Here is a 26264-nt window from a genome sequence, read left to right on the forward strand (position 1 = left end):
GGTTGTCACAAAATAACCCAGAATGACATCTAAAGACTGCAGGCCTCACTTGACTCAGTTAAAGTCAGTGTTCATGATTCAACAACAAGAGAAAGACTGGGCAAAAATCACATCCATGGGAGAGTTCCAAGGCCAAAACCACTACTGACCAAAGAGTCCACAAAGGCCTGTCCCAAATTTTCTAAAAGAATATCTTGATGATCCCCAGTTTTTTTTTTTTTTTTTTGTTTTTTTTTTAATTTATTTATTTTTCTTTGTTTGTGTAGTGCCAATTCACAACCAGAATGATATAATGAGACTTTACAAAATAATGAAGACTATACCCTATTATAATGAAGGCCAGTGTTAATCACCATGAGCACAGAACTAGCAGTATTTAGCCCCGTTACAGTGGTGACATGAACCTTAAACCTTAAACCATAAACCTAACTGTGGCAGGACTGATGAGCAGACCAGGCTCATGTTGACAGCTCTCTGCCAAAAAGCTGCACTGGGATTGGAAAGGTCCAGAAGGATGGGTGCAAATGGAGAAAAGCAAGGGACAAGAGAAACAACAAAACACTAAAAAACAGACAAATTCATGGCAGTTGTTACCATTAACTTATTTTACATTTTGTAGGAAATTGATCTTAATTTCTTGATGATGGTAGCAATATAAAAAATAGTAGGAACAGCTATGATTGATGGAAAACAGTCATGATAGAAAACAGAACAATGCAATATTAGCAATAGCAGCCAGGATGGTAATGAAAATAGGGAAAACTAATATTATGAAATATAGCAGTGAGGTAATACTGCTCTTGGATTCAACAAAAGTAGAATTTCTCGAAAGGTGTGCATCCCATTAGGTCTGGTGTTATCCTATCTTAATTACTGAAATGATTTTTAATGTCTATCAAATTTGATGCATTTACTCTGAGGCCTCTTAGTGCATGAGGCCTTAGGCAATCACTCCCCACTGCCCAGTCATTACTGCATGTCCTCTCTTTATCATTTTGGCTTCCAACAAGGCTAAAAACAAGATTTTCATTCAACATTTAAACCATTTCCATGTTTTCATTAAGGGTGTTGTAACAGGATAGTATTGTTTCTCTCCCAAACACTTTCATCCTGTTTGTGATGCCACTTTGCATAAAACGGTCGTACTGCAGTCTCCAGATCTCCAATACCTAGCAACAGATGGTTGAATTGAATTTAATGAGACAGGTAGATGATTGATGAAAAGTGTCTACCGTCAGACATGCAAATAACTAAAATGATGCTCAGAACATTTAAGATGACACAATCAACCAAAGAAAAAACACCAACGAAAGTGTGTTTACAAAAGTTTTTTTCATATATCAGTCTAATCTTTCTGCCCATCTGTCTGACTTCTTTCCTTGTTTCTGTTTTGTTTCTTTCTTTTCTGAGCTTTTTTTTCTCCCCTGTACCTTTTTATCCCTCTCTAGCCTACAATTCCCTCTCTTTGGGTCCCTGTCTCATTTTCCTTAAAAGCAAACACAGCTCTCCTGATAGCAAAAGCAGCACCATTATCAATTACTCCCCGTCTGCTGCACCAAATAACCCCAGTGCAGACACAGCACATTTCCCTGGCCTAAAGAGAGAAAGAAGGAGAGAGGAGGAAAGAAAGGACCAGAGGTGGACGAAGAGAGATTGAAAGAGAAAGAGACAGACGGAGGAAAGTTTAGAGAGAGAAACAAATACAGACAGAAGGAGCAGGACAACAAAGAAGATTAAAGGAAAGATAGATGAGCAAATAAAGTAAAGAGGTTTAAAAATGTGCAGAACATTAAATATTTTATTGTCTTACTTAAAAGTGGGTTTGGCAGTAAAGGAGCTTTGTGTACATTATGGCTTTATATTTAACAACATGGCAGCTGGGCTGAAATTTCCTGCAGCTTGTGTACTCAGGACATGTCCTTATTTGACCCAGCTAATGCACTCACGCATGCACAGGATGAAATATGAATCCAGTAAACGCTGATTGTGGGGAGTCATCAAAAAGCAAGTGCAAGTGATTTGTCCAGTTCTGAATAGATATGCAGTGGATACACAGCAGGAGAGCAGGAGCAACAAGTGAACATGCAATCTGTGACTCAGCATTACATGAATTCAAGTTCAAATAGTGCAATGTTGATTAAAATGATGGGGTTTGTCAGAAGTTTGCAGCCTTGAAGTTTTATCATATCTTTTAGCTGCAATAATGTTTGCTCTGGTGCATTTTGTGTCACACATTTGCAACATTTTAATTCCTGCATTCATCTTATACCTGCTATCCAGAGCCTCACATACTTGCTATCTTTAGAAACTCTGAGTCCTTCAAAATAAAGCATGAAACAGCAGATTTTCCCCTCCAAAATAAAGGAACAAGTCTAAAGAATTGCATCAAAAGGCCTGCAAATGTCTTGCTTTTGGAGAGCAAAAAATGTAACCCTAACTCAAATCTTCTGTGCTAGCCATGTCAACACTATGGATGCTATTTAGCCCTTAAAAAAGATAGCTACTGACTTCTTTCTTCTTAAAGTAACATTTTTCATGCTTACCCCAAAGTCTCCTTATAACATATTTAACAGGCTCCCCCTGCACCTCACATTTTATTTCCATCTCCTCTGCCTTTTTCTGCCTTCTTCCTCGGGCAGAGCCAACGCCCAGTTGCTGCAGTGCAGCTTACTTCCCCGTTTCCAAAAACTCTGCCCCCTCCCTCTCCTGATCCGAACACCCTTGCCTCACTCAGTCTCTCTACCTCTGTGTCTCTGCAGTGAGGCAGAGAGGGGGCAAAGGGACAGTGAAGGGAGTTTTTGGTGCCACTCATCAGCTCGAAGCTGCACTGCCCCATAACCTGAAAAAGTGTATACATCTACAGTTTGTAGCGTGTGATGGGCCAGATTAATCTTTTCTCACCCAAAAACTTGAACATTAGGACTCTGCTGTGCTAACTCGGTATGACATTCTATCATTAATAATTACAAATATATGTATCTATAGAAGAATGGGCCAAGTGAGGTGCAGTTATAATCATCTTTTAATAAAAAAAACCTGCGGCAGACGGAAATTAAACACTAAACTACTCCTGTCTCCCTGCCACCCCTCCCTTCTGCTCTTAGCAAACTTGATGACCCCAAACAGACTCATGCAGATCTTCTGAATATTTCAAAATGTTGAAAGTTCAGAGTGGCTTCTTGTGATAGGATTTTCTGAGACACTAACAGCCCTAATAGTTTTATGACAAACTATTGTGCTGCTTGTTGAAATCAAGCAGTTTTCTCAGAAGTGTTAATGTGATAAAACAGGCTTATGTAAGTCACTGCTGGGAGTAATTCAGAAGAGAGAAGACTAAACAGCATCTGAGAAAGATGAGGCCCTCATCAAGACAGTAAGTGGGACTGATGATAGAAAAAGAATCTATATGAATGGCTTTTTCTTGGAAGATACATACGTACATGATTGCATACATGACTAATGGTACAGAGAGCAGAGCAGAGACTTTCGGTTTTTCTGTGTTAGTTATTTTTCTAGAAGAGCACTTTGACCCTGACCTCAAGTTAATGTTAGAAGGCCTAAGGCTCCTAAATCTGAATTTATATTGAGTCAAAGTGAAGGAATTTTAAGGTAGTATAATTTCTAAAGCAAATAACAGACCATACATACAGACTTAGCTGACCACAGTGAGCTTATTATTGATATAAAAGCTCTGATGTAGAGGTATGGTATGGGGCTTTTTAAAATTAAAGTAATAGTCAATTGTTTTACATTTTCTCTTTGAATTTACTTTACAGTAACCACTGAATATTTGTTGATTTTGGTTTACTGTAATATTAGTATTATAATTAGTATTAGTATCAGTATCAGTATTAGTATTAGTATTAGAATCATGTAGTATTATAGGTGTAGTAGCAGTGTTAGTGTTATGTAGTATTGTCCTATTTATCCATTGTTTTTTGTTGAATTATCATTATTACAGCTGAATGATCTATAGTTAAACATAGTTCTTTACAAAGTGCACAACTCATATTATATTCTACGTTCTTTACCTGCCTTCAAATACATGTTTTGTAACTTTAAATATCAGATGTTACTATGATGTGTACCAGCTATTCTTTAACATTGAGGATTGGGTTAAAAGTTAGAGGTCCACTGTATTTATTTTCAATGCATCTAGTATTAAAGCTCTTATGGAAGCTGCCCCAGATTATATTTCTTAGATGCTGACCCCATATGAGCCATCACACAGCCTAAGATCCTTGGGACAGGGTCTTTTTGGTTGTTCCAAAGTTGAGACTTAAATTTAAAGGTATTCAGGTGTTGCTTAGAGCCCCTTGACTTTGGAACGACCTGCCCAAGGAGATGAGGCTCTCAGGCTCTGCATCATCTTTTAAATCACTTTCCTAAAACTAACTTTTACAGACTTGCTTTTATGTAATGCCAAATTAAACTGTTTATTTTTATCATCTATATTTTTTTCTGTCTAAACATCCTCTGTTTTTTGAATTACTGATTTGTTCTATCTCTATCTCTTATCTGTTTTTAATTCTCTTATCTTTATTTAATGTCAGTGATGTGAAGTCTTTCTTTTATTTTATCTTATAATGTATTATTTAATCATATTATATTGTCCTTTTCAGATATTTTCATCATTTATTATTTTAACTGTTTTTTTTTTAAGATTCTTTGTTTTATTTACTTTCCACTCATTTATTTTACGTTGACTTTTGTGCTCCAGTTTGTTCTGTATTTTTGCCTGACTTTTAAGCCCTTCTCTGCTGTGTCTGTTGAAGCATTTTTTTAAACATCTGTTTTTAAGGTGCTTTTCAAATAAAGTTATAAAGTTATTAAATAAAGTATTTCTCTCAGTTCTTCATCTGCAGCACTCTGTCTGTCTAGATGGGTTGTCTGAAAGCATGCATGCAATCCTACATTAATTGGGTGGTGATTAAACAATAGCACCAATACAGCCACAAACACACATACATTTAATAATCAGCATTTTTGGAAAAGTTACCCTAGAGTTTAACCTCTCACCAAACTTGGTCCAAACCAAACTTTTGGAGTTATTTTCTACCTGGACATGAACCTTTTAAAATTGCTCCTCCAGTTGAAACACTCATTTATGACTCCAAAAAAGTCTTGACTAATGGAAAGATGCACTTGAGATGGGCCAAATGAATACCTTGGATGGTGAAGTCCATAACATAGCATATTAATGACCAAATGAACACAAACAAGAAAGCAATTTCAGGTGAGTAACAAGATGTAGCAAAAGTGAAGCCTATCTGCCAAACATCTGCGATGTGTCAGTATAAATCAGTCGTACCTCCTATCATTATTATGCATAAATATGCATACACTCTTAGCCTTAATGTAATTAATAAAGATGATTTATGCAAAAAAAATCTCACCTGTGCAATTTTTATCAGTGAAGAAAAGAAGAAAAAAAACACAATTTGGACTGGGCTGTAGCATGCTTATTTCTGCAGTAAAAATGGCTACTTCCACATTGGTTTTATTTGGAAACTCCAGAGAATGCCATTTGGTTTGCACTGCTGGCCTGGCCTCAAGGGGAGAAATGACCACAGATATATGTATTACTTTAGATATTTGGTTTAAATGCAGCTAATCAATATAATATTTGGAAAATATATTTTTGTCATTTATCGATTTCTGTTGAAGCCCTTAGATGACAGGCATTTTAATGTCCCTACTTTTTTGTGATTATGGGAGGTTTCTGGTCATTCTACAGAAATCAAAACTAATTTATCTTATACCCTAGAGCTTAAAAAAATGAAGACAAGAGTCTTACTTAACCTCATTATTGTGGGCAATGGCAGCATAGCATGTCGGGGTCTAGCCTTTTAGGCCATGATTTCGTTTTTGCAGGATTAATGCAAGATTGCAAGAAAATAATCCCATTCTCATGAGAAAACAAGCCCTGTTATGTCAAGAAAATGAGATTGTAAATCTGTTATAATAGGATTACCAGTGTTGTTATCACAAGATAAGAAGATAAAGATGGCCAGATGTCAAGAAAACAATATTTAAATATTTTGAGAGAATAATGTATGAAAGCATGCCACCTAGGGCCTCTGTATGTGCCTTTACACAGTTTTGTTTCTATTTATTATACATTATATTTGTTTGAAATGTAAAACTAGTTTTGTTGGACACTAAGGGTATTTATTTTTGACATACTGGTCAGCCCAACCAGAAACTTCAGTGTTTTAACCTTACATTTACATTTCTTGCAATAAATAAGAAAGAAACTGATCAAACAAATACCTAATTATGGTCAAAACATTTTACTTTACACTGCACTTTTATTATAACCTCTTTAGAAATTTGATCCATAATCAAATGAAAGGTTTTATGATGTGTCATGATCCGAGGGATTGTGCATTTCTAAGCTTATCCCACAAATTAGATACACATTTCTGCTATTTATAATGCTGCCTCTAACTTAACTTATCCCATCCTTGATCTACTGTATATAATGCTGCAGTATGACATGAAACTGAAGATTAACATTGCAATAAAGAAATGCACCTGTGTTGTCATACTTCCATTAGAGCATTTGAAGAGGATCAGACCTCTACATCTCAGCTTTACCTCCTAATCTATGGAACAAGGTATTTGCCGTTCGAAGCTTGCAGAACTACCGCAAAGCAAACACATTTACTGTAATGTAACTCCTGTAAAAAAAAAAAAAAAAAAGAGGCACAGTCGATGAGAATTGATCGAGAGCAGCTCCAGGCTTGTCCTCAAGTGCTCCTGTGCTGCTCTCTCAGGGCTGTGCCAGGTAATCCAAGCCTCAGAGGTCGGAGAATTTCCCGGCAGGATGAGGGAAGGGATGCTGCAGTTACAGTGTAGAAATCTGGTGTTTGATTCGGGATTTTTTTAAGAGTTCAACAACACCTTATATTTTTATTCTGCAAACTAAAAACATACATTTCAACAGGAAGGGAGGGGTAACAATGAGGCATAAAGAGCAATCCATTTAAACGCTGTTAATATGAAAGCTGCACTATCATCAGCTGTGTGCTGAAAGGGCTTTGGCAATGAAAAAGGAGACCGTATTATAAGCAATGCAGAATTGCGGCATGCCCTAGTCTCCTCATCAGCATTTCAGATAGAAAGAGAGAAAGTTTGCATTATTCTTCTACTTGACAGGAGGCTGTTCTGCAGTACTGGGGCATCTTGGCTTCCGTAGGGGTGACTCTGGGATAATTTTTGAGTGTCCGCCAAGGTTCCCCTTCCCCCATGCACTTTGATTCTCACAGAGTGGGTCCAGCATGCTACGCTCTAATCATCATTGGTTCCTAATGGAGGAGCAGTCATGCACAGCATGGAATTTCAAAGGGGCACTGTGATTCTGTGCCTTTATCTGGTGCCATTTTCTCTCTCAGAATATAAATTAGTTGTGGCAATCAAATTCTTATGAGCCATACAAATGTGAAGGAGTCATCCCAAGAATACATTGTAGAGGTTTTTAGACTTGGCCAGAACTTTAGGCCTTTAATGGCTGTCTCATGTCTGTAAGGTGTAAAGCTATAATGAGGATGCATGTGGCTTAGTTTAGCATGAAGGTAAGAAAAACATGAGAAAAGCCATCAAGTCCCTGTCAAAGAAATTTAAAAATGTGCCTTAAAGCATTACTAAAGTTCACTATTTAACATCCTACTCTACACTCCAAACACTCTTAGTGCTAGGGTACCAAAACTGTTGCTGATGAGTTTTGCAACACTGTTACAAATCAACAGGATTTAACATGAATTCCTAAATAACTTATGAAGTGGTGATGCACAATGTTATTGGCATGTTAACAGTATCAGCAGATAGTAGTTTAAAAAGTTAAATATTGGTATCAGTACAAAAACAGTAAGGATGACATAGCTGATCTATCGGCTATCAGCGGTATATCATCTATATGTCCCATTTAGCAAATAGGCAAACTAAACCTTAGATTTAGATGATTGCCTTGGGTGCCACACTGAAGGAGGCCAATCATGAGCCCCGAACATTTTTGAAAGAAGCCTCAATCATAAAACAACTTCCAGACTGTCTACTCCCACGCTCCTCTCTCAGCCTGGCTCGATTTAGCCCCTCTTTGGTGCTGGAGACATGTAAGGTGTTCTTTACAATAACAACAGGTGTGTTTATATCAGCATCAGCCAAAATGAGTTCATCAGCATATCAGATATCGGCAAAAATTCCAGCATCATGCATCCTTGTTATGCAAGTTTTCTCTTTATCTTTGTGTTTGTGCTTTCCTTCTAAGCAGACTAACATATTCCTGTAATGCAGCACATACCCCTGTCCTCCACTGTTGCAGGAACTGTGCATTTGTGCCCTTCTTTCTATAGCTTAAATGAACTTTTTCTTTATTTCAAGTCACTTTGTACAAAAATAACTTTATAAGTAAGCTTATCAAAGATAAACCCTGCAGCACAACTTCTGCCTGTCAAACATACCAGGAGGAACAGAAAAAATATTTAGAAAAAGAAAAGTTATGGAGAAAAACAGAAAACAATGTAAGAATATGCACTCACACTATTTTTTGCCTAAAGTTTTGCTCTGGATTTTGAATGAAAAGCTCTCTAATTAAAGCTGTGTTTCGCAGACTGAAACTCTGCTGACATCTACTGGTTTAAGTGTGTAAGTGGACTGAGCCGTGTACCACCACTAACCAACATAAATGATGAGGAAAAAAACAGCTTGGGTTATTATAGAAGCTCGGGGAACATGAGGAGGAAAAACTCCCAATTAATAAACATTATATTTGAGGCATGAGGCTGTACTGTCCTGTATTCTTGCACTTTGCTTTTGCTCATTATATATGATGTATAAACCATCTTATAGCTTGATACATTAAAATACAATGGTGCTCAAGTCTTTGTGTTACAAGAAAAATGTCCTAAATAAAAAAAAATCACCTGCTGTAGAATTTAAATATGGCCTTCTGTAATACCTAGAGTCACAGCCTGTGATGTTATTTACTTCAGTCTATGAAGTCAGTATTATACGCTGAAGTACCTGGTGGACCTTACTATAGAAGACTATGAAATAAACCGAAAAGAATACCTACAGAATTAGTATTAAGATGAATTAATTTATTTATTAATCACTACTGTGATCTTGCATTACTAGACAGCCCATCTTATCATCTGCTGCTGTGTGAGGGAAAGAGGATGTTAAAATCATCACTAGGTTGCTGTGCCAGTCAGGAGAGTTGTGTAAACATATGTTATATTTGAGACCAGATGCACAGAGGTCTATAACTGAGACCAAAGGATGCAACAATTAGGCTAAGATAGGGATTTCATCATTAAGTTGGTCTGGGCTTTCTAAGTTCTATGTAATATACGTATACAGTATGTATCCTTATGCATTTCTTTAGTGTAATTTTTAAATTTGTCAGTTTTTCTTTTTTCAGACTTGTAGTTTTATTCCGATTCTTTTAAGAGGCAAACTTCAATGTTTGGATGCACAATACTGGATTTTTTATGCTGATGTTTTCAAACTGGCCAATGCCATTATCAAATGTATGCAGTGGTATAGTGTGGGGTATAGGCAGATATGTGGAACATACCCATTCATTTTTCAGTCTCCATAGAGTAGCAGAGGAATGGGATAGCAAAGGAAATGAAAGTAATCTGCGCACAGTATTGCATTGTTTTGCAGTGCATTACCTCCAGCACTGCAGGCATCTGTTTTCTCAGAAATTACAGCTATGAAAGTGTCTCACCATGTAGTCGGGCTGGTGGTGATCCCATGATCTGCTCTTTTTTGGCTTAGATTTCATAATACTCCTTTTCCCTTCCTAGCCAGCATGTCCTTGTGGGCCCACATGGGGTATTTGTGGGCTACAATATATAGCCCATGTGGGTCCCACAAGGACATGTTGGCTGGGTTGTAGCAGCAGAAATTCAGTGGCAATGCACAAATGCTAAAGGCCCATTTTTAGGTGGGTTAAATATGCGAGATAATCCTGCATGTCTTTGTTCATAAGACAGGATGGTTAACCTTCTATGGGCACTACTTATTGATTACATGTGAAATGTTTTTTGAAAGTAACAGTAAAACCAAGTAACATGTCTCTCCTTTAGAGCTAGCAAGGAGAAAAGGTCTGCACACCAAGGAGCTCACATATCGGGCATTTATTAGCAACCATGTGATGTTTCAGGCCAGCGGGCTCTTCTTCTGGGCTCCTTGAGAGCTACCAACATCACTGTAACAACGTGCAACCTGGCAGTGAGCTCTGTAGAGCTCTAAATAAATATAGAGCCATTTGTCATTCAACTGATAGTTTACTACTGATATTAATGGATTCAACAGCAGGGTGGATCACTGAAACAATCCTGACAATGCTAAAAAATAACACAGTTAAAAAAAAAAAAAAAAGCAGATTTTCTCATGTCAGAAAATTTTACCAGCTCTTTCAATCTAAGATCAGCCTTCTTTTTGAACAGGAATTAGTTTTGACCAAAAATGTCCATAATTCCCCTGAAGGTCCTGTTTCTACAGAATGTATAGCACTGGATCATTGTCATAGCATATGTTTTGGATGGGTCAGTCACTAAGAGAGGTATGATGGGGTCATTTTGATGATGGACCAGAAAATGATTTGTTGAGGCCAAGCTTCAACAAAATGTAGACTAAAATTCAGAATTCTTTAGGTACACAGGTGTGTCTTAAAAATGTAGAATATCATAAGAAAGTTCATTTGTCCTCTGGTTTAATTCAAGAAGTGAAACTTTCATGAATTCTAGATTCATATCATACAAAGAGAAATATTTTTAAGACTTTTTTGTTTATATCTTAATGATTACAGCTCACAAAAATAAGAAATTCTCTATCTCAAATATTAGAATATCACAAAACATCAGTCCAAAAACTGATTTTTAAAGCCAAGGTTGTACTTAAGACCGATTATCAATGACACACAAACAAAGAAAAAGACAACAGACGGGTTAAAAAAAAGACAAAGGAAGAAAAAAAACTCAAATGTGTTATGGCCTTAAGGAGACAGCGAGTGAGATGAGAGGAGGGGGCTGTTCAGCTGTGCTACCTGTGGATGTATGTGTGGTGTGATGGTGTGAACATGTAATCCTATGAAAGTTTATCATTATAAAAGGTGGGTGAGGCTGAGGACAGGGTTTTTGTTGCTGTTGTGGTATCAGAGCGGGGCTGCAAGTGATAAGAGGCTGTTGTGGAAGGTGCAGCTGAAGAGTTTAATTGGATTCTTTCCGAACATGTACCTGATAGTGTCTTTTCTGTGAACATTATGTAAAGGAGTGTCACATCAAGGTGAGAGAAAGCTGTACCCTTTTGTTGCAGCTCTCACAGCCTGTCTTATTATTTCAGAGATAGCCATAGACTCTAGATTGGGCCCAGCAGTATTGGCTGTAGTCCAATTAGTTTTATTTATTTATTTATTTATTTTGCTGGGGGAAGTGCAAGTCATCATCAAGGGCAAGGACAGGTGGATACAGAGTCTCCTTTGGAGTTCAGCCAGATGGCATGTGACACAACAGGAAAGAGTTTGCAATTCACAGGGCATTTCAGGGACACCACACAGCAGACCCATGCTCATGTTTTTGATAAAGGTGCAGTATGTTGGCATCATGTTGTACAAAATAAGGTTAAATCATCAGTTTATAGACACATGTTTGACATTTTTTGTTAAGATAAAGTTTCAATGCAGATCCATTTTAATTGAATTACAGTGTATGTAAGCCAGTATTTAATATAAAATGTTATACCATTTTGTAAATTACCAGAATTTAGAGTTTGGACTAAGATATAAGCCCTCAGAAACACAAATAACGACATCAAGAATTATTTTAAGCAACAGTCAAAGACACATCTCCACAAATTACATCATTTTTATATCATCAGGAAGCAACGCTGTATAAAATGTTCATTACTTGCAATAACAACCAATTACCACTTGATGGCACCATAACACAGTTAACATGACTGGTCAAGGACGTTGCAGTGCAGTTTGGGTCTTTAAATAGCTGTGATGTAGGCACTACTTGTAAATCTTAACACTAAAGAATCATGAATCACCATAAAGGGGGAAACGGTTTAATCTAATCAGGAATGTAGAGCGTGACTCTCAGGAAATAAATATTACACTTCATGCTTTAGCACATGTCAATTGATGAACCCTGTTGTGACTAAAAAAAAAAGGATAGATTACACATCATTTACTGCACTCTACTACAGCCCAGTGCTTTAAGCATTTTAATTTCATTGAGTGTTTCTTTTTCATAGATGAGCAACAACATTATCCTTGGGACTTATGTACAGTGAAATGAATGTTTCCCAAAGCCCTTGAAATAATTGGAAGTGCCTTGATCTATTTTTCCAATAAAATATGTAACACCCTGCTTAAGGCTGACACAGCTGACCTCTTAAACAAACAAACAAAAAAAAAAAAAAAAAACAAAGTAAAACATGCTTTTCACAAGTCTGTGAATCTCTCAATTTCATTTTTTTCCATTTTGTTACAGTGGTTGTATGGTTAAAATCACATTTAGTCAATTTTAAGACAAGACTGAGGATAAAGACAAAGATAAGGATAAACTTTATTGTCCCCTGAGGGAAATGTGTCATGGACATCAGTGCCACAAAGAGCTGCGATCACTATCAGTGATCAGGCTACATCCATCACACAAATTAGATAATGGACAAAATGAGGCAATCTAGTAAAGACCTTTTTTTATACCAAGATACACTAATAAAGAACATAAATGTCTGCACGTTTTTGTCAAATAGAAAATCATGATGAACAAATGGCACAACCTTTGACAAGCACTGGTTTTGTTTCACTCTAGCCTTTAGGCCTCTTAAATTAGTCCAAAACGGTTTCTCTCTATTTTATTCTGCTTCACTATACTCCACATTCAGCATGCTGTGAATCCAGTGGAGTGAGATCTAACAAAAATCAGGAGTATCATTGTTTTCAGCTGTGATAGATCCCAGCACCATCTGCTCTCTGGTTTAAACTCATTTAAAGGTTTTTTTTTAATGTCAGTCTATGTGGAGTCCACGCTAATTAGTGAGTTAATTACATTAACTCAATTAACTGTAGTTTAATTGTTTTTTGGAGGGATATTCTCTAGTACATTTTGAAAACATTCACTTCTTCTTAGGCATGTTTTAAGAAGAGTAACTGTCATTTTACTTAAGAACACTTCTCTTGTACTTTTTCCACCTCTGACTACGCAGTAGGACAAAGAGAGAGAAGGATTCCACATCACATCCTAAAAGCTGCTGGACACAGCAAAAACTGGACTGTTGAATTATCAGTGATAAACACTTCAGAGTTGATTTTTAACTCAGAATATGTAATTTTAACACCGTTCTGGGTTAAATCTTCAATGTTGATCCACTAATTTTAGTCAATGAAGCTAGACCCACTGCAATTTCAAAACTGATGTGTGGGAGCCCATCATGCCCTTAGGCAGAGAGTTTAGTTGTGTTTCAGTTGTGTTCATTTGTGTTTGGATGTTGCTTGTTGTACAGTGTTTCCTGCTGGGGCTCTGCTGGTCATCTTTCTGTTGGAGTGTTGTTTTTTATGTTAGACACATTTGCACCAAGGGTAAAGTTATCCACTGAGTAATAGTTCCCATCTGTGACTTTGGGTCCTCCAAAAGTAGTGATCATCAACTGCTGGCCACATCAGGTCCCTAGAACATGTGCAGAGGAAAAACATGTTGTGGTATTTGAGGTATCATTAAACAGTTTAATCAGGAATTACTTTATATTTCAGAAATATTTTTCAGAAATCCACCTGTCAGTCAATATTAGGAAACATAATATACGTTAGCCCCTATTTATCAGTCCATTTTTGATCATTGGGGGGGGGGCAACACAGCCTAATAACATCAAACCAAGTGGTAGATAACATGACAGCCAAAGAAATAATTAGTGAAATGTAGGGACAGATCTCACTGTTAGAGCTTACATATTGTGTAAATTCCAAAATAAAATTAAAATATTTCAACAAAATATATTAATTAGACAATAAAAAAAATGTTTATTTTTAAATTCGGCCCAACCAAAAGGATGTGTATTCTTTATCAATCTGAACTGCTTTGTCATGAGGTTGACTCTGCCAGAGGAAACCCACCTTACTACAGATTACTGCCATTACTGCATGTCTGTGAAATTGTAAAATATGTTTTACTTTCAAAACTGTAGTTTAACTGTCTGTAGTGTGGACTATATGCTGTAGACTTCAAAAGAGTTGTATGTAACTCTGTGTGAGTTTGATTGGCACTTCAAAATTTTGATTTGTATTTACTTTATCGATAAGTGTGACTTTACCTGAACAACCCGGATGGATATCTGTTCTCTTGTTCTTACCAAAAGGGGAGGTATTTTATGATACAACTTCTTTGTGTCTACTCAGTACTTAGGCTACAGTTAAATTCAAATAAAATTAATTTGCTTTTGCTCGAGTATTTTTATAGACTAGGACTTTTACTTCCAAAGTACTGTAATTTTACTTGAGTACAATTGTCATCTACTTTTTTCCACCTCTGCAAAAACGTTCATCAGTTACTGTGAGGAGTTAAGGTAACATTTTTCTTTTTTAGTAAATTCAGCAACACAAAAATGCAGGTTAATACCAGACATGAAGTCATTTTGAGAATCTTTAGTATTTTTCGACATGTAGGCCTGTGTGTTTCCGTTGTCCTTGTGGCTCACCTTTGGCATCTAGATGTCAATTATAAAGAGTAAGGGCAGAATGACCATATATGGCTCCCAGCATGAAACAGCGCGAGACCACGTCCCAAAAAGTCTGGCGCCACTCGTGACAAATGACCGAAAATTTCATGACCAAACGAGCTGAATTTATGAACAAGTTTTGAGTCCCTCCATGAACGGAAATTATGGTAAGCAATGTCTGGCTTAACTTTTATACCGTTTTCAATCCCTTATTGAACAGTAGCTTTATAGCAGCCTGCCTTAAATCAATGAATTTGTTTTGCAAGTGGTTTTAATAAATGGTGATTTTTGCTGTTATTACCACGCAATTATTACGACTCGACAAGAATGAGTCATAGAAAATGTTTCTTTTCCACTAGTGCAGCAAAGATAGCGTTAGCCTTAAAAATGGTAGGCTACTTTTAGCCAGTAGTGTTTGTATGGCAACCCATTTTAACATTTGAGCTAAGTTTGACTATCTGGAATTAACATTGTAGATATCCGTAATTCAATTTTGCCTAGTCAAAAAGAACATTTCAGATATCCGCATTTGTCATTGTAGATATCTACAACGTCATTTTGACTAGGCGAAATTACGTCACTTTTGCCATTTATGTGTATGGGGTTTCTCATCACAGATATCTACAACGTTATTTTGGATATCCACAATGTGAATTATATCTGCAAATGAATTGTAGATATCTGTACAATTCAAGATATCTCTAATTACATTTTGACCCCAAAAGTCACACAAGTTCCAGCCTTGCTGAAAATGCTGCCTCAAGGGATTTAAAGGCATCAGTGGCCTGGGACGACACAACGGCTAGCTTTAGGATGAAAAACAAGTAAGAGGCAGCAATGTATGGTTCAAAAGTTATTTAACTTTTTATAGACTGCATCACTTTTGTCGTGTATGACAGCGCCGGTCTGGAAGGCGTCTAAACATCAGAGATTGTTAAAATCTGTCATGCAGAAAAACTGTCATACAGCCAGTAATCTTTTCTGCTGCAGTGTGTCCTCTGGTTCTTCTATGATTCTCTGAAATCAGTAGCCAGTGCATGACATGCTTTCCGGCAGTGAAGAAGAACGATTTCCATTTTATAGTGCTAACATTTAGCATGGCTAAACGGCGCAAAATACAAAGCTAAACCAAACCATATCGGATCAGCGCATAAATTTGTGTACTCTCCGATACCAATACCTGCATTTTAGGCAGTATCAGACGTATTTCTGATACGGGTATCGGAATCGGAACAACCCTAATCGAGAATATTTGTGCTCGTCAAAGAGGCACATTCTTTTGTAAACTTCTATGGCAGCATCAAAGCTGTGTTGAATTCCCTATTGGGTATTTAGTCTTTATGATGTGTAGATTACTTTAGGAAGTATTTGTTTTGCTACACTGACAGCTATTTCTCATGACCATTGTGTTTCTCAGGCAGATCTTAAATCATTAGAGGGCAGCTGAAGCATTATTTAGTTTATTACTTCCATTTTGATAGGTCTGTTAGCACCAGGCCTAAGAAAACACAAGCTTTAACTCTAATGAACGTATGTGGATTATAAGCAAAACGCAAAGTCGTAGAAACTAGGGACGTTCGTTATTGGAGTTTTGTCAATATCTGATATGCCAGTATTTACAGACTAATTTTAGCCGATACGAATATTGATACCAATATTTTGATATGTTTTACATAACTAAAAATTCAGTCCTTTGATCCCGATTTAAGGTTTGAGGATGAAAAAGAAAAACTTTTTTCTTAAAACACATTTGAAAGAATAGAGAGAAAGACCTCAACTTACATAGGTCTGTAGGTCCAGCCTAAAACTCCACTAATTTATTAGTATATTTATGGCCAAATTTTACAGTTGATACATACTTATATTCAAAGCCAAAATATTGGATGTAAATATTGGCAGAAATTTTGATATATGCCAATACCGATAGTTGCCTCTTTTGGCTAATATCTGCCGATACCGATATCTGGCTGACAATATCATGCATCCCTAATAGAAACCATCAAAGTATGGGGTGAGATTATCTGGACAAGTAAGAATGTTCTTTGAAATATTCCTGAGAAAATATCCCATTTTTAATATTGACATGAAGCCACAGTATTGATTTTCATGTGCATGGCTTTGAGCTTGAAATAATGGAATCATTGTAATGTTAATCCAGTAGCAGTTGACGTCTATAAATTTAATATTCATTTATTCCCTTTTGAATGGTCTTTTTGCATGCATGCTGTGTTGCAGCATCATTCTGCAGAAAGATGAGCTTGCAGAGGCAGGAGGGGGAATTAATGAGTAGTACTACAGAGTTTGATGTCAGAGCATCTTGTCTCTTTCAAAGGGATGCTATAGAGAACATATGCATTATATAACAACATATGCACAATTAGGTGTGACTACTAACAACAAGGGAGTGATAGTTATAGAGATTTATTTTCTTATTAATACTGTTTATTTGTTGTCAGTACAATAGGAGAGCACTGAAAGTCATGTAAAATAATGCATTCAATTACTTAAAACATAATATTATTTTTAAGCAAATAATCATCTGTTAAAAACAGTATTACATCACAGATGAATAAGTATTTATTTAATTTTTTTCTTACTACACAAAAGATTGTGTTGGATTGTGATTTCAGAGACAAGGAAATTACAATTAAAGTTTCAGAGAAATGTGTCTCATTGACTGATGTGAGTATCTAGATCAGGCACTATTTTTATGCTTATTTTATCTTTATGGGCAGCAGTTATTGTATGACCACCTTAACAAATGCCATTGGTAATGTGAAAAGGCCAGGCTGTGCAAAGAAAAAATCAAAATAAAAAATCATTCTGCATAAGTACACACTTTCTACATGATTTTAAATGAAAGAGATATTTCTCATTAATAAGGCTCCATCTCTCTCTGCACTGTTTTTTCTCTCCATCTGTTTCCAGGAAGGAGAGGGAAAACGTGAGAAAAAATAATTTAAGGACATTCTGCAGCTTTGGCGCCCTCATCTTTTGTACCTCACTTCTGCAAAGCAGCAACAGCAAAAGAAAAGCATTTAGCCGAGAGGAGCACTGTGAGGAAAAAGGCAGAGCAGCAGGAAGAGGAGGACATTTGACAGATAAAAAGAGGGAGCTCTGCTGCAGGATCCCAACCGTGCTGAGCACAGGACTGCGTGACTGGTCTCTGCAAGCAGAGGGAGAGAGGGAGGATACAGGAGAGGAGGGAGGAAGGTAGGAAAGAAGGAGGGGGGAGGGGAGCCAATTCAGCGCAGTGCAAGCTGACTGGATGAGTAGCAGCCGCGGCACAGGCAGCAGCATCAGCACCACTAGCTGTAGCATCTTTCTTTGTGGCTGCTGGAGGCTGTCTTGTGGCTGCAGTAGCATCAACATTCTCCACATACACTCAGATATCTGGACACAGACGCCCCTGCTGCCTGCCTTACACACACACATGTCGTGGTGGCCACCAGAGACGAGGTAGTAAGCGACGGGGCTCAGGGGATAGAGGGACGCAGGAGGAGGAAACAGGGACGACTGGTGGTAGTGCAAACGAGAGGAGGGCTGGAGCAACGGTGACTGGAGTAGCGGTAGCAGTAGCAGCGGCACTATGGCGCAAGCCGCCAAGCAGCTCCGCAAGACCAAGGACCTTGCGGAGGCCGCCGCCCAGGAGCAGAGGGAGAAGGAGGAGGAAAAGTTAAAAAAGAGGAATCGATCCAGGGACCGTAGGCGCAAGGTAAGGCTGGCAGTCTTAAGAAACATGGGAGGTGACGATGATTCTTACATCCATCTTTCTCCCTCTACACGCCGTTCTCTACCTTTCTGGCAGCCTCTCTCTCTCTTACTGCATCTTTTGGAAAAGATTTCTGAAGATGCAATTTCACACATATAATTACACAGTTGGTTCTCTGGCCTCAGCAGGTGTGTGTGTGCAGGCTAACCAGTCAAGCACATAGGCTCTGGTACAGGTTGTGTTTGCTCGGTTAGACATAGAGCTATAGGGGAAGGAAAAGGAAGCTCTCATGATTGGTATGCCTTGAGAGGTGTGACCAATATAGACTGCTGATTAAATAACAGGCAATGTCCTTTTTTCTTTTTTGATTTCAGTCTGACATGGGTGCAGCTCATTCATATTAATGCAACAAAAGTAGAATACGGTGTACATATGTTTGGTTTTTGCATGTTATCACATCTTCTTCTACATGCTCTGCATGCTCTGTTCTTTTTACACAGAGCTGAGTTAGTGTTATCATTTATGTCTTCCCCCATATACAGTTTTTATGGGGGGAGATGTAAAATGGAGGGGGAAGATGGAGGAACACTCAAACAGTACATGCAATGTTAACCCATCTGTTTTTCAGTATGCGTAGGCTTCCTGCCTTGTTCAACTGAAAAATGGAGGCTTTTATTATATAAGTATATGCTAGTGGTATGTGGTGCAAGACATTGATATCTGGATGTACAGTGACAAAGTATACTTCCAGGGTATCATTCTGTAGGCAGGAGAGCTCTCATTCACCCCTTCATCTCACCTCCCTACTGCACTCTCCCTCTCTGACTGTTGCCTCTAGGTGCAGATTATATTGGGGTTATGCTGCCTTGCATTATTGCCAGCTTGCACAAACATGATTCATCAAACACACATTATATAGTAAACCAAACTGGTTGAATGGATTAAAATTACCTCAATAGGTTTTCCCTTCTGTTTACTTGACAACTGTATGAGATGCACAGTGGGCTCAGTGTTCAATGTAAATGCTAGCAATCTGCTTCTCCTGCAGCATGTTGTTCAGGGCTTGTATTAATGCTGAGTTGTGCCAACAGAGATGTGATAGACCTCTTTATAGTCACTCTCAGAGATGTGTGTGTGTGTGTGTGTGTGTTAATATGAAACACAGAAAATGAGTGTTTGTTACAAGTACAGTAGCACAAAGGAAGAAGCAAGTCCAAAACTGAATCTGCAGAGAGAGCTGGGTGGTTGTAGTGTAGCGTAGTGTTGTAGTGACATACAGTCTTATTTTAATCAACATTTTTGCCCTGACCATAGCAGGATCTGCTCAGTGTTTCCAAGGTAGTAGATATTTTCCACATATTAATAATGTTATATTAGCTTTGTTTTTGGTTGAAGAAGATGGAAACTATGGTGGTGGAAGCGATATTGTGTAGGTGAAGTACTGCTTATCCTACTGTAAAACAATATTACTTGTTTAAGCTCTATGATTCCTATGACAGCTATCTTTGATTATTGTTTAGTAGGATTAATTTCAAATTAGTAGGTCCTTGTTGTTTATTAACTGAAACATATGTAAAACATTGGCTCAGTATAAGGAAATTTTTTAACACAATTCCCACAAAACTTTTTTGAAAGCACAAGTACAGCTGTGTTAAAGAAAACGGTGGGCTTAGAAGTGTTAGAGACAACATGGGACACATGTATTTTGGCCTGACAGTTCCCACACTGGTTCTTGATGATGGAAGTGAGGCTCATTAGGGTGTGACCTTATGAAATTAAAACATCCATTGATAGCTTATCGTAGCATAGATTGGCTAACATACATTTTTACAGCTCTTGTTTAGATGTCTCTGGGGGAATATCTATTTAGGTCCTTAAACATTAAATCCAAGGAACTGATGTGTAAACGTTAAAGCTAACTTACTAACTTTTTTCCCAAGGAGCACATGTGCTCCTAAGTTGAAAAAGTTAGGAGTACATAAAGAAATTCAGGGGCACAATGAAAACTGATCAAATAATGTGTTTTCCGTAATAAACGTGATGCAAATATACATTTACAAGCAAAATTATTTAATGAATTTGTATACAAAATGTACAGAAAGGTAAAATCATGAAAGTTTGAAAACGTATTGCAATTTAATTTTGTCTATAATGTTACTAATTTTGGTACTTAAAATTTACTTTAGATTTGGTAACTTCAGTTGGAGTCGGTCTAAGTGACTAATAGGTTTCATTTTTGCATGTTTTGTATAGTCCGGGGACTCGGTCTGTTTTGGAACAGAGAATGCAACATTGATGCACTTTCCTTTGGTTTGGTTTGCATTCACACTGCTCTTGGCCAAACGGACCAAACCGTCCGAACACCTACAACCTCTGCCCGTTGAGGGCAGAGGTTGTCGTGACAAACAAACGGCAACCAAGAAGAAAAGCCAGCGTAGAAGAAGACGATATGGGGAAATTCAGCTCCTTCCGCAGGTCTTTTTTCCACATAAACAATGAAAAAAACAGAATTACACTGTTGTGGGGTTTCTGCTCTTGCATTGGGGCATTATGAGCAGCCAGCGAGACAGTGAGATGTCCAACATGTTGTTCTTAACATGAGACGAATAAATATGCACAGACGATGACGTGTTGCTATGGCTACACAGACGCCAAGCGAGGCGTCTCTCCTCCATGGATCTCTCCTTGGGCTGCTTTGGTTGATTTTTTTATGTGCCCCTAAATATTTTTTTACAGTTTGCACACACCTATTTTTAGGCGCAAATGCGAGTGAAGCGCTCACACTGTCGAGCCCTGACCATAACATATTTTAGATCACTTATTTTAATGTAAAAAATACATATGATTAGTCGGATTAGTATGGCTGTATAAATAATGTTCCTTTATTTCATGGACCTGTTCAATAGATTGATCTTTTAGATTTAACTCACAAGTTTTGATTTAGGAAAAGGCCCTGGAAGAAAAGACATGAGCTCTCAAACGAAGCAGCTATGAACCATAAATTATGTGACAGCTGTGTAGAAACTGATGAAGTGGTCTTCCCAGATACATATAAGACTATATCGTCTGCATGCATCTGAAGACCTCAGTAAGTCATTCATATACAAACTTAAAATTACAAAGAATTAATAGTAAATGGACCAAGAACAGAGCCCTGTGGGACCCCTGTTTTAGTCCTCAGAAAATCTGATTTCACATTATTAGTGACTACATATTGTTTATAGTCTGAGAGATAGATTCAAACCACTGTAGGAGCCCCCTCTAAGAAATTAAATTATAACTTATAATAAATAATGTGCATGCTACTCGCAATTCTTTCAGGGATTGCTTCAGGACCTAGAAGTGCACTTCTTAGCTCTTCTCCTTCACTATGAGAAATTCATGAATGAAACGAATGTGTATGTTATCTGTTTTGAACATGTGCATTATTGTTTTTAAAGAGAGCCCCCTGGCAGCTGAATGTTTTATAGTGTGTGTTTTAACTCTGTCAGAATAGAGCAGATTGGGTCAACACAATCAGACAAGCAAGGTCAACCACAGTACTTATACCACAGTTATATGTTTGCTTATTTTATTATCCATTTATTTGTCTTAAGGGTCCCTCAAGATCCAGAGGGTCATTAAAGACAGGGGCTGAGCTTGGCACCATGGTTACACCACATTTTGATATTAATATTCATAAAAATAATTGATATTTAATGTTCTCTTTTCAAATCATCCAGTCCAATCAGTGTGTAATTTATGGTAACACTTTAACCAAGCTGTTATGTATGAGATTTTATTAACGGGGCATTGATTAGTTAATGGTGTGTAAACACTCGTTGTTTAAACTGTCTCTCATTGAAACAGCTTGAGATACTCTGACGTTCAGGTTTGCATTGGTGTAAAAAATATGCAAACCAAAAGATAATTTACCTCTGTAAAGTGTTTTCTTTTGTGGCCTACACTGCCAATACTTAAGTTGATAATGTCATGCAGCCCTAGCTTTTTCTTTATCAAATAAATACTTAATAGAAATTAACATTACATTTGCTATAATCATTTTTATTTTCTCATTTTAAAGGTAGCCATGTAGGGAGCCAACGTTACTACACAGTCTCCTGCAGGACTTCATTGTTAAGGAGTATTTCATGTTGCTGTAATTAAGTTTAAATCTAAAAATTGTACTTTTGGATCGCTTTTGCCCTAACGGCTTTACTCCCTCACTCCTACCTCAATCATCAACCAAGCTACTTTATCTCTCTGTTAATTCTGCATCTGACTTGAGCCAGTTCCTTCTGTAGATTGTTCCATGCACAAAGAAGTAAAGAGGAAGTCAGCGAGCGAGGGAGAGAAGAAATACTGGCAGGTCTTAATGTTCCCAGGATGTTAATTAGCTCCATTCGATGTAAATCAAACTCGGCAGCATGGCATCTCTCCTCTCTCCTTCTCCCCTTGCTCAAAGGTCATTCACTACAGTGCCAACAGAGATCCTATCATAACTCTGAATGGGGTGGACAGTAATTTAGTTAAAGAATCTGCTAAGAAAGCGCAGGAGCATTCTGTAGTCTTTGTTGCCTACTTTTCTCAAAGCTGCAGAGTAAAAATATCTGCAACCTTTCCTCACATGTCATGAAAACTTATGGAGACCAAACACTCTTTGCATGTCAGCAGAAGAAATCTTATGTATTTGTTGTGCAATTTTTGATAATTTGTGTCATGTTGTGCAAAGAAAAACAACTTTATCACAGCTGATATCAGAGAGGCTGCACCGTGATGCAGTGGCTAGTGTTGTTGCCTCATAGCAAGAAGGTTCCTGTTTTTTTATTCCCCACCAAATGTGGAGTGATGGATGTGTGATGGATTGTGGAGTTTGCATGTTCTCCCTGCCTGCATGGATTCTCTTCTGGGTTCCTCTCTCCCTCAAAGACATGCATTTTTTATTAATTGGTAACTCCAAATTGTCCAAAGGCTGAATGTGAATGTGCCTAGTTGTTGGTTTCTTTATGTAAGCCCTGTGATTGGCTAGCGAACAGTCCAGAGTATACCCTACCTTTTATCCAGTGACAGCTGTGATTGACTCCAGGCACCTGTGAGCAGCCACCAAAGTATAACAAGCCATAAAGGTAATGGATAGATGGATGATATCAGAGAACACATTTTTAATTATCACCTACTCCAATTCTTTATTCAAAGTTTTTGGATCCCAAATCAAATCTGTCCATAGAAGTATTGGTTAAGGAATTCTCAAATGGGGTTGTATTATAGAAATGAAACAATCTCTGTTTCTTTTTTGTGTGTGTGTGTGTTTGGGTTTTTGAATTAAAATTATTGGAACTCATCAAAGATTAATAGCATCCGCAGTATGAAATCCACCTAAATACAACGCAATTTGGAGATCAATTCATGTTCACAGTGACAGGATCTATATTTAGCCTAACTCATTGGCTGGAGTCCTGCCAGTATGAATTACTATCTGACCACACTGTGGTCATTCTGTCTGTCTAGCAATATTGACCACAGCTGTATGTTCACTAGTCACCAGTCACAACAGTCCAATGACTTATTATTGATTTTTATTGATTTATGCTTCAATAAATCAGAGTCCAGATCTATTTTTTCCCACCTTGTTCCCCATCTGAGTCTGAGTCATTTAGGCAGATTCTCTGCCTAAATGGGGCAAACCAACCTATCCTCAAATTTAATCATATTATGCTAGACTTTGGTCTTTTAGTCCATCCATCCATCCATCCATCCATCCATCTATCTCTGTTACATCTGTATATTCTACTGGGTCAACTATGGCTCATTAGATAGAGTCAGTCATCTCTCAAACGGAAGTACATGGATTCAATCCCCAGCTCTTGCAGTCACATGCCAGTGTGTCCTTGGGCAAGGCACTTAACCCCAATTTGCTCAGACTCCTGTGTCAGTGATGTGTGAATATGTGTGGATCTGTATTATCTGGGGAAGCACAATATTGATGATATGATATCAGTACTGGCAGATATGAAAAATTCTACAGATATCTACGTTTGTCCATATTGGCACATGTTGTTTTGTAAACATTTGATATCTACAAGATATCAAATTCAGTGTAAATGAGATTATACCTTGGTTAGTACTGATTGCCACTCTTTATAGCAGTTTTCACTGTCTGTGTTTGAATGTGGAGTGAATGGTTGTGAACTGGTTACTGTGACCTGTGGTGTAATATTTTTTCAGTAGTCAGACAACCAGAAAAGCACCATACAAGCTCAAGTCCATTTACCTTTTATTTATTAGCACAAACTGGTCCAATGTTGCAAGGCTAGATGCAATTTCTTATTGTTCTTTTGTCATGTGTCGCTAAAGATGGGTGTTGCTGTTGTGTAATAGAAGAGGAAAAGACTGTTTGATTGAACACAGAGCTCACCGTGTGATACATAGCTAAGATAAAATTAGGACTGGGACATAATATTTAAATTGTCTTTGATCCATAAAATCTGAGGTGTTCATAAGACTTATATCATCCTAGAAAATATATTTTTATCATTTATATTTACTGACTCCAGGTCATAATGCTACCACTTATGTTAGAAAGGAACAATAGATGAGTGCCTCTGAAAGCTGTTTACTGTCACACTTTAACAGAAGAAGCAGTAGCATTGGTATCAGGGAAGACAGCTGGTTTATTACAACCTATAGAAATGCTAATAAACTAAATCAGCATCTCTTAAGGCTTGATAGTGAAGTGACAGTTCTTCACTTACAAACTAAGATCTATGTCTAAATCCACCTTTGCAAAAATGAGTGAAGTAATTCTGAATTTTATTCAATGACTTCAATGAGATTTTACTTCAAATGCACATCCCTAAACATAATACAAATATGATTATCATATACCAAGAATAAAATAGTATTGTTGAGGAAGTATATAAAAATTCATGGTCAGATATCACTGCTGATTTTTTGCGTTCATTCCTAATTCTCTATATCTAATGGGATAGCCTTATCTGGGACATAAAACCTTTTATTGTAGTCACTCAGCATGAGGCTCCTTAGGCCTTTACATTCCCCAGTCACCTCAGGGGCAGCACTTATTACGATGGATCCAAAGATCTGCTAATGGATATTGTGTGCTTTTCATGCTCGTGTGTGTGCTAAGTTCACTCATGTTTTCAATAGAGACCTCGTGTGCATGTACAGTTTGTGTGTGAGTGGAAAAGCAGGGCTGCAGGGTGTCTCATTCAGCTTTTATGTAACCTTATGGATACCCAACTCTAATTAGCCAAAACTTTACTCTGCCTCTTTCTTTGCTTCTCTGTCCACTTTTGTCTTCACAAAATAACAAACAGAACAATTATTTTGCCCCAGGTAGGTAATTAAAAGCCATATGATCTGCATTATAAACAATTTCAAATATTTTTAGATGAGGGAAAACTAATCATAGCTAGGCAATTTTTGCATGCTAGGGCTTTGAATCCTGATTAAAAGATTTTAAAGGTAAGTCATGCCATTACAGTGGACAATGAAAAGAGTTGCATTCAGGCATATTACAGTGTACTACATCACACACTTCTGTGAAATCCATGTGCACTGGATTTACCCCAGGTCAGACAGTTTAAAACCACAAGAGGCCCAACACACATTATGCATGACAGGAAGTTTTGGCACAATATAATGTGATATTTCTATTTTCATCATCAATTTCTAAGAAATGTGTCAAAGTCTTCAACCAAGCTTTAATTGTTAGCTGTTAGATTTGTCTATCATTTTGTGTAGGGTAGTTGATAAAGGTTTCTTGTAAGTGTGTTTCTTTAAATGTGTGTTTGTAGGGTTCATGAGAGCAACTCAGTTT

The 26264-nt window shown here is 37.5% G+C and overlaps 1 protein-coding gene across 4 annotated transcripts in view; it reads left to right on the plus strand.

Annotated features, from left to right (window-relative positions):
• The first annotated feature begins 18132 nt into the window (after positions 1-18132).
• The window catches only part of ank1b (ankyrin 1, erythrocytic b), a 103025-nt gene continuing 94893 nt past the window's right edge, over positions 18133-26264 (plus strand). For all 4 annotated transcript variants that reach the window (XM_041810597.1, XM_041810594.1, XM_041810595.1 and 1 more), the window contains exon 1: positions 18133-18448. In XM_041810597.1, coding sequence (XP_041666531.1) covers positions 18323-18448 — 126 coding nt within the window. In that variant the 5' untranslated portion in view covers positions 18133-18322. The remainder of the gene's footprint in view (positions 18449-26264) is intronic.

The sequence above is a fragment of the Cheilinus undulatus genome, linkage group 17 (assembly GCF_018320785.1).
Source record: "Cheilinus undulatus linkage group 17, ASM1832078v1, whole genome shotgun sequence".
NCBI lineage: Eukaryota > Metazoa > Chordata > Actinopteri > Labriformes > Labridae > Cheilinus > Cheilinus undulatus.